The sequence below is a fragment of the Rhagoletis pomonella genome, unplaced genomic scaffold (assembly GCF_013731165.1).
Source record: "Rhagoletis pomonella isolate Grant_MI unplaced genomic scaffold, Rhpom_1.0 Rhpom_scaffold_00001, whole genome shotgun sequence".
Lineage (NCBI taxonomy): Eukaryota > Metazoa > Arthropoda > Insecta > Diptera > Tephritidae > Rhagoletis > Rhagoletis pomonella.
In genome coordinates, this window is record NW_023458555.1 from 5,213,823 (window position 1) to 5,224,448 (window position 10,626).

Below are 10,626 nucleotides of genomic sequence, written 5' to 3' on the forward strand. Positions count from 1 at the left end.
AGCGCACGTTTAGTACATCCAAAGCTGTGTTAAAGCCCGTTCTGTTAAAAAAAAAAAAAATCAAGTTGATAATGAAGAAAATCGATGGATAAATACAGAAGTAATAAGTGGTCCTATGAAAATGCGCAAGGATTTTTTATATGAAAAATGAGCAGGAAAGAATGTTACTCATACGCCATGTACACCTCAAAATATCTCGAAAACTTTCCATAGAATTAAAAATTAACTCGACTTTCGGTACCAGCGAACAATTCTATATAGGAATGGGAGAGCAGCGTCCGTTGAATATTTTTCCTGTAAACCAGTGTAATATTTCAGTTTTTGTCTTTTTTGTGCCTTCTTTTGCCTTTTTTGCTATTTTATTTTGCCGTTTAGGTCCCAAAAAATCCGTTCCCTGGCAATTATAGTTGTTGTGGCCTATTTATTGAATTAACACTCTAAAAAATTCAATCACCTTGAAATAATTATGTGAAATAACACAACATAGAAAAGTATAAATTAAAATGATTTTCAAGAATCGCCCGAAGTGGTGAAAACATGTAAAACTAGCCTGGACATCTACCTCGTTGGCGATTGAGTACCGATATAATTCTGATTTAACGAGTAGGGGCGAATCAACGCTACCGTCTTTTGTATGCTTTTAGATACTTAAAAATTGCATTTTGGATATAAAGTATTGACCACGGTTGCCACTTCATCAAAATTTTGTGTACCACGATATCCAAGTATTTTTGCCCCCCATCAAAAATACATATGTATATATTTTTTTATAATAGATATTGAACGTTAACAAAAATTTTAATATTTTTTGAATTCGTGTAAAAAAATAAATTTTCTATAAATATTTCTGCATATATAGCCAGTGTCAAATTATAATTAATTTTCAGAATCGCCCTTGTTCTAATATAATATTCAGAATTATTACACATGATCATTTTTTTTACATTAATTACACAGGCTTAGAAAAAAAAAAAATTCTGTATATTGAACCAAACCTGTATATCCCTATAGTATTCGACGCCCTGAATACGAATCCGAGAGCTGTTAGTCTCCATCACGTCTGACTCGAGGTCATTTGAAGGTCAAGTAGAGAAAAACTCGTTGAAAAACCCGAAAATGCAATACAAGTTTTCTGAATTTGATCTGGAGATGACCTCGGCATGACCTCTAGATAACTTGGAAGAATCAAATTTTTTTTTCAGAAAATGTGAAACTCTTACACAATAAGTACATATGTATGTATTTAAGTACTTAGGTATATACTTTACAAAATAATATCATTGATGAATATATATGTATGTAGGAGTATTAAGATCATGGTTAAAAACATTTTTCTGTTCGTTCCCTAATGCTTAGCTTTCACTAAATTTTCCATCTATACATAAGTACATATATGTATGTATGTATGTGTATATATGGCTACACAATAAAAACTATAATACATATACTACGTATACATAAATATCATAAATGTTTTTCTACTTTCACTACTAAAATTCGATTAAAGTATCCAACTTTTAAAGTAATATTTTCAGCTTTTAATATGTATACATATATCTAATATTTGGGTATTCATGTAATTATTTATAAAGTAATTTTTGTTCAATCCAATTTCCAAAGGCCTTACCTATAATTATTTAAAGCTTTTTTTTTTAGATGTGGGATCATTTATATTTTCCTTGTAAAGTCACCTTTTAGTATCATCGTTTGGCTAAAGTAAATCTACTTTTATAAATTCTTTAAAATGACATCGTTGACACATAAGTTTATTAATATATGTAAGTTGTATATGGGCAAGTCTCTGGAAACGTGTGCTTTTCTGTCTCTCATCTTCAAATTAATTTTATTAATGTAATTTTATTTTTATAAAAAACTTTTGTTTTTTTTTTGATAACAAATGTGATGAGTTCTTGTAACTTATTTAATTCTTTTTATTTTGATAATGTCATAATTAAAATAAAAATTTTCACGTGCCACTTTGGGTACCTTTTGTAAGTTTTTTGAGTATAAATTTTTCAGCGCAAAATAGAGACTTTCAAAAATCATAGCAAATAGTATACATGTGATATTGGAAAATGTATTGGGCGTTGAGAAAAATATGTATGTGCTCGCCTTTGGAAATAAACTGTAACAATTTGAAGTCTGTCACCCGTAATTGTCAAAAAGGTAATATCTTAAGTTCTTTTTTTCATTTTCCACTTTCAGCGATATACATTTTAATTACACATAAAATAATAAAACAATAGCTTTTACAGTTGTATGCCTTTCAAAATATTGAAAATATAACAAATATTGTTTGAATAGGTCTTTGCGTTGATGGCTTAAAATTTCAGATTTTTTTGATAGCACACTGACAGACTAAAACATAGAAGGTTGGCATTAAGCGTGATCTTTAGATAAAATTCTTCATAAAGTTCGTTGAAAATGCTAAATGCACAAAATAATGTTTGTCTAAAATACGGCCATGAATTTATATTGTATGTGTGTATGTAAAGGATTTTCAGATATTTGGGCACTGCGGTACTCAAAAATTATGTTTTCAATGGATCTTAGGTGAAAATTAGTTTTTCGTAAATTTTTTTGGAAACTGGGCGTGACCCGCCCACTTATGTCAAATATTTGCATCTCGAAAACCACTTCACACTGACCCTCTTAAATACTGTCTTGAAAATTTTTGAAATCGGACAAAAACTACGCCCTCTAGAAATATCGCTAACCTTGAGTTTTCGAAAATTTTAGTTTTCTACTCTTTAAGCATTTGAGAAAAATGAACCACACAAGAATTTAATGTTTCCTCAATGGATTTCGAACAATTTGTGGTATAATTTATTTTCGTGCGTTCAATTTAAAAATTTACGTTTTACGTTTAGCGTTGAGTCGCACGGTTCCGGAGATTTGCCCATACGTTCTAGGTAAACATTATGCCATTAGATTCGAATGTAATAAATACGGCTATATGTAAACATACATACTTACATTATTAAATTTCTTCCCATTATTAGTTTAGTATAATATCTAACTCAAACTACATACATACATCGTACAGTTAGAAATGTTTATACGCATTTACGTATGTATGTATGTATGTATGTATGTATATGTGTGTTTGCATTATACTAAATATGCAACATAAGTTCTTTTAAGTGTATGTATGCCATGTATGTGTGTGCTCATTTTTATTGCTGTGTGTTGCCGTAGAGGAGAGTTGATGCGCTGCTTGCATCCTGTTGGAAATTCTTCATGATGGCCAAAAGGGCAGCATCGTCAACAAATCGCCAGTGTCATTGTTGTCATTACTGTAACGGTTGCAAAATGTAATGCTTCCCTCATTTTGCAACACTGTGTTTAAAATGCAATTTCGTGTGCAATTTCGTGCGCTTTTTTGTTTGGCTCATTACGATTTACTGGGGCGTCGGGCGCTGCTCTATTTCGTTGTGCAAAATGTACATAGGTTCGGTATGCTACATAGAAATCTGCGGTATTTACTTGTAGATATTCGCATATACTGTATACATACATACATACATACATACATACATACATTTGCCCATAAAAAGAAAATTCTTTATTCCGTTGTGAATGTTTTTTTTTTTTTGAAGGCGGTTTGTTTCCGATGGTTGGTGGTGGTAGGCAGCTTCTCCCACGCCATTCGAAGTTTTTCCTGTTGCGGTTAGAATTCGCAAAGCATGTAACTGCACGTTCCTTAATTTTCGCCCTTCCCCTCTTCTGCCTTTACATATACATTTCATGTTCCTTTTTTTGCGCTACCTTGTTTTAACTTTCCGCTTCCGCTACTTATTCTACTTTCTGCACTTATTGCCATAGCAATGTACCGTTACCACACTCACTTATGCTTGGCAAATACGTTACATAGTTTTTGGTTACGTTGTTGCAACTTCGCTGCTATTGCATGTGTTACGAGCGAGGCCCGTGTTGCACTGTTTGGCGGTGGTGGTGGTGGCGGTGCTGCTGCTGCTGCTGGCGTTGGTTGGCGTTAATAGCTGCAAGTTGCTTTTGAAATTCAACGTTTCGAAGGTGTTTGGCACGCAGTGTGGCATGCCACGTTATGCATTAATGTAATATTCGCGTTTCTTGTGGCATTTCTCGTAAGCAATGTAGCAGAGTGCGATTGTGATTAGGACAATTATGGTGACGCCCATGCCGATGCTCACCCAAATAATTTCATCGTTGATGCTTTTGTAGGAGTGGCCTGTGAATATGTAGAGGGTATAAAAGCGAAAGTTGAAATTAGGTTTGCGACTTCAATGCGACAAATTGGAGTGTAGGTTCCTATTACGTACAAATGTTGGTTAAGAATGCATGAATATAAATTTTAAGTAGAATTAAAGCTGTTATTCGGTTAAACGAGAAAAAGTACAATTTTGTCCCGGGGCGAACTTAGAATTTGTAATTATTCGTGTTTTAACATCTTACAATAATCTAAAAACTGTTTGTAAAGTATATATGTATATAATTCCCCGAAATATTAAATATTTAATAGAAAATTTCCCAATTGCGAAACGGAGTTATCAAGCGTGGATTTTGAGATCTTAAGATATCACACTATACGACAATGAAAAAATACTCTTCACGAAACTTAAAGCGACCGTTGTTTTGGTTTCATTTTACCTCTTTTACTTACCCGATAAGAGGATATTTAAGTGCTTATAACGGTTTACATGTACAGTTGCGAAAATATAAATATTTTGGCTACTTCTCTTTCGATTATTTACCGTTTATTATTATTTTTTTATGAAAGTGTAGCTCGGTATCTAACAAAAAACATGTAAGTCAAAATTTCAAACCTTGCAAAAAAAATTAGCGAAATTCGACAAAGTTTCATCAAAATTTTGAGCTTTTTAAATAGATTTCTTTGAAAAATGTGTAGGCCATCGAACTTACCGTTGATTTTTGGTATTTTTTTTTTATGGAAGCTGTTGCTAATTTCTGGCATAAAAAAAAATTGTCGAATTGTCAAAAATCTTAGCTAAGTACTTCAAAATTGCAATTTATTATATTAAAATTTAATAGCCTACAAAACTCGTCGAATTTTTATAAAGGTTCTGCAAAGTTTGAAATTTTGATTTGCATTTTTTTGTTTTTTTTAGATAGTAAGCTAAATTTTAATACAAAAAATAATAAAAATTTTTTGAACAAAAAGTGTACCCAAAACTTGCTAAAATGTTTTTTTTCCTACTTACAAATGCTTCCAATGTTCCAACATAATCTCCATTTAACTTTTTCGATGTCTCCTCAATCTACCTATTTATCGCACGTTTTGCATTAATTAAACGTTTAAATCGCGAGTTTTTTCAAATCTGGGAATAGCTGATAATAACTGGGGTGCAAGAACTGGGGGGAATAAGGCGAGTGCGGAAGCAACACCCATCGTAGATAGTTCAAAACAGTCTTCGTTTTTCTTGCGGTGTGTAGTCTTGCATTATCCTGTTACAATAACGGACGCTTATGCAACTTTTCAGGCCATTTTTTGACAAGTGCCTGTCGCAGAGGTCCGCTGAATAATTTCTGATGTTTTCACACCTTCTTTTCATATAAAGAAAATAACTGTTCTTGGAGATTTTGCTGCATCCTCCACGGCTACAGAAACAGTGCTATGAAATCGCGTCTATATCTGTCGAACACCTAAATCAGACTGAACAATATTGCACTAGATAATTGCACAAACATGTTTAGACTTGTCTGGCACCAAAAACATTGCCTATAAGTTCCCAGAACTTTGGAAACATCCCTCGTATTAACAAAAGTTTAAGTCTTGAAAAATTTACTCAGCAGGTGATGATGGATACGCGGTTTTTAAATGACGATATTTATAGATATACAGTGGTGACCACACGATTAGTGACACTACTTCTTTAGAAGTTTTGACCATTTATTTTTTTATTTTTTACGAAAATATAGTTTATACCCCAACGAAAACCATGTGACTCATGCCCGGTCGCACCACTCAATTTAAATCATTTAAAATTTATCAGCCTCTTACACGGTGGCGAGGTGGCGCCGATATGTATTATATCTATAAATTTAAATTAGCTTTTCCATTTAGCATCTGTAATAATTTTTCCGCAATTGACGTATTTGTATAGAATTTCCATTTATTTTATAGCCTCTCAATCCTTTACGCGCAATTGTGTAATTTTCTTTGGTCCAGCGTTCAAATACAAAACCACATTAGAAAACGAATAGCCAAGAAAGAAATCCACAATCGTGAAAGACACGCAGACGGATACTCGATTCTCATTTTATTGAACAAGAAACCATTATAGGGAGAGTGATTTATTTCTACCTTTTTCTTATCGTTTTCCCCCTCTCCTCTTTTACACATTATTTAGGTGTTGCTGCAGCCGCGGTTAATACACAGCGCTTGGCTATTAGCACGTAGGATAACCACAGAGAGAATCATCGATGCACACACACGCCACGCCTGCTCCATTCCATACGCCCCAATGTGGATGGCACGCACGCACCCAATAAGAAACCCAATCAACTATTCGTGCTAACAAATTTTTTGTTTGAGTTTTAACTTGAACTTTCTTTCCGACCTGTGGGTTTTGTAAGACTACATAGTAGAAACTTTTCAATTCGCATACACCTACACATGTATGTACATACATACTTCGATGCTTTTTTGTTTTTGCTTTATAAGCTTCAACTAGTTTCTTGGCACGGAGCTTTTTCTATAGCAGATTGCTTTCATTGATCGTTGTCGTTGTTGTTGTTATGTATCACACACGCACTTGAGATAGATGAGAAAGTAGTTGAACACTTTTCTTCACTCGAAATCAATTAAAGGATCAGATGTTGCTTTCACCGTTACAAAAATATTGGAAATTGTGAGGGTGCTTAAAAAAGAGCACAAAGTGTCCGGTGAAAGCACTTCTTAATGCGCCTATATATAAATAAATATGTACATATATGTATATGTCTGTTCTCTGCCCTCTTAATTACTTCTGTTTTTTATTCAGTTACTTGTGTAAATTTTTCTAAGCAAGTTCGACCACATTTTGCCTAAAAATCAGCTTCAAATAGATACATTTGCATATCCAGTGCGCTCGCAATAAAGTGAACTAATTAAAACCAAAAAATCAAGATGAACTCCGTTTACGGCTTGTGCAATATTACCGATGAGGAGTTACTTTTTATTGATTTTCATCAAGTACATTATTGTCGCTTTCACCGCCTTTTTCGCTTTAAAAACTCGCACTGATTGGCATGGATACCCCGCGAGAGCGAAAAAGGACGGCTAACTTTGTTCGGTGGCATAAAAGGATAGATCATTTGTAAACAAAATTAAATATCAGAAAAAGTTAAATTTTTCATATTCACATATTCCTTTTATAGACAAAGTAACTAATTTTTTTATTCACTTTACAGAGTAGTTAATTAAAAAAAAAAAAATCTGTTTTCACGTTAAGCGGCGTTCACGTTAGGCGCACAGTATGGAAACTGAACTTTCGTTGCCACCAAATTTAAAATCTCGAGAACGAGAGAAGATTGCGAAATAAATGTTACGGTATTCTAAAGCTTTTGAGATGGAAAATTTAGTAAAAATTGTCTGGTCTCCAATAGTTTATCCATTTAACTTGACTCTTGCTTTGCAAGTTTCTGAGTACTAAAACGCCAAAACAAGAAGACTCGTAACAAAATTTTACTGGCTTGCGTGTAAAAAGCGCAGAAGGATGGTAATAACAACAATGATGATGCTAAAGTGAAGATGTTGATATCTATTACCATAGGTTCCGATCATAATGTCGCCACATCAAAATTTTGTCATGAATGATTAAGACTTTGATTGCTCTAATCTATAATAAAGTTCAGTCATCGTTTTTAGTACTTAAACTTTAGTTTAGTTTTCCACCAATCGAGAGGATTTTCACCGAGATGAGCTCGTTTTTCTTTGAGATAAACCTTCAATTTTTTTAGTTTTAGTTTCACATTTCTTAATATTTCCAGAGTCTACATCCGAACCGGTATTGGCATTCGCAAAACATTGGTAACATTTGATGCGAATGCGAATGTCGAATGCGAATGTGTAAAATGATGCCAATCATTCGCATAACGAATGCGAATGCAAATATTCGCAACATCCCTGGTATGAACATATGAGCAGGAGCAATGCAGAAAAATCATTGTTTTAGTAATTCCAACTTCGCTTTAGCATTCTGACACTTAATAAATGTACATTTGTTTGCGAGTTTTTCATATTCAGTACGTACATTTTAAATTAATTAAAATTTTTCATGCATAGGCAGTAACATTTTGGCGTACCAATACATTTGCATGCATATAGTATGTGTGTACATACCCGTATATGTACATTGAGATGTTTATATATGTAGAAGCATATAATTGCACTGTGCAAATGTGTGGATTAAAAACATGGCAACTGCTCCTTGTATTTAGTTAAGAGTTCACGTGAAGCAAAAAATGAGTTCACAACTCTATAACACTTGACCATACATATGTATATATGTATGTATGTACATTAGACTGCATCACTTCCCATACAAAAACAAAAAAAAATCGGTGCTGTGTTTCCATTGGAATTACAAAATCTATTATATTTTAAGACGTCCACCAAAATATTTCGGAAAAATATTACGATTTACGTGAGCAAGACTGAATTGAAAATACCTTCAAAAATTGAGTTTTTTATGAATAATAATAGTTTCTTAAAAATTGTTTTGCATAAAATCCCCTCAATTGACAAAACCGGTTAAGCTTAAAAAATTTGCATAAAAAAAAAAAAATAAAAAAAAAAATTTTGAACGGAATCGTAAAAATGCGATTTTTGATGCCGTTTTTTAACTCTTTTCAAAGATTGGTATAAGAAAAACTTGAATAACTGAACCTAAACTATTCCGATTTGGACATGTGAGGAACGATTTTGCGTCATCCCTTGCCAAATTTGGTATTTTTCGAACGAAAAATGACACTGAAGACGGCACAACGCCGAAACCGGTTTGTCTCCAAACCAAATTTGACAAGGGATGACGGAAAATCGTTCCACATTACATCACACTCCTGCCCTGTCGGAAACACCAACAACGAAAATGTGAGGAATCATTGGGAAGGTAATTTCTCACCCTTTTTACCTTCCTTTTATTAATTCGGGATGTAACTATGTATTTTTTGCACAGAAATAAAAATAATGGGAAAATACCTTTTCACTGAGACCCCATAAGTCTAAACCAGAATAGTTTTGACCCAGTTATTCAAGTTTTTTCTAAATTAATATTTGAAAAAAGTAAAAAAAAAAACAGCACCAAAAATCTCATTATTACGATTCCGTTGAAAAGATTTGTAAATATTTTTATGCAGATTTTTTAAGCTTAATCTGTTTAGTCATCTAGTTCTATTCAGAAAAAAATCCATTTTTGGAGGTATTTTCAAATCGGTCCAGCTCAAGTAAATCTTAATATTTTTCCGAAACATTTTGGTGGACGTCTCAAATATAATAAATTTTGTAATTCAGGCGAAAAAAACGCAACTTTTTTTGGTGATGCACTCTAATGTACATACGTAGAGTTAAAAAAAATAAAAATAAAAATACATATGACTGAGTATGCATGTGCGGAACAAAATTTTAAAACGGCAGAACGCAGCAAGTGGTCATTGAAAAGTATATTTATACAAACATGAATTCATAAACTCAAATCCAATTTTGAAATACAGCATTTACTTTGGGATATAAGTATGTATAAATATAGGTATACGTGTATGGTATGTATGCACAATACCCCAGCAAAAGTTTTTGGGAAACACTTATTTATGTATCAATGGAGTATTACGCATTACAAGTCGACTTTTCGCTTAAAATCTTTATGTTAAGAGATTTTCTGTAGGAATTATTTTTCCATTTTTAGGTTAAAAACTCATGATATTATCGAGAAATATAACAATTGATTTCGAAATTTGCAAAAATCTGTTTAATATCATGTTTTCTTTTTCTGGTGAACGATCAAATTCAATTTATTTCCCATTTCTTAAAAAATCGTCAAAAAATAACAAATAGCGGCGGCCGATGTCGTTGTTTTTAAGTTTTCCTTTCGTTTGATAATTGAACTGACTTTAATGCTGCATTGACAAAAACCACTTGTGGACAATCTATTAGAATTTAATAATTAGATGCGCCAATCAGTTAACGTTAAAAAAATCATATTGAGTTTATTCTACTGAGTGGCAGTGTATATGTTTCATTTACTTAAAATTCCGTCTATTCAAACAATCCTTAAAGTATCCGAACTCTTTTTTGTTTAAATGGCTAGAATACACAACATAAAAACTATCGCAGGAAATTTTACAGTTATTCGATTACTCTCGATTGGGGAAGCACTTATCGAGAGTAACCGCTTACCTTCTCGTATACAGAAAGCATTACTTTAACATGTGCATGACATTGGAGGTAATCGAATAAATGTAAAATTTCTTACCATTGCATTACATGTCGTAACTAATAAAAATTGATTGATATGATGGATGATTTCATAGAATTACAACTCCCAAATCATTTTATGAAAAACTTAAAAAAAAATTTTAATCACAACATTTTCCATTTCAGTTACGATAAATATTTTACATATTCGAGAATATTTTCGAAAAAAAAAA

General features: G+C 32.7%; 1 protein-coding gene across 1 annotated transcript in view; it reads right to left on the reverse strand.

Moving 5' to 3' along the window:
* Window positions 1–1,502: 1,502 nt before the first annotated feature.
* LOC118736850 overlaps window positions 1,503–10,626 on the reverse strand; it is a 15,182-nt gene continuing 6,058 nt past the window's right edge. Inside the window, exon 2 of the mRNA XM_036466930.1 lies at window positions 1,503–4,210. Within this exon, the coding sequence (XP_036322823.1) occupies window positions 4,065–4,210 (146 nt within the window). The 3' untranslated portion in view covers window positions 1,503–4,064. The remainder of the gene's footprint in view (window positions 4,211–10,626) is intronic.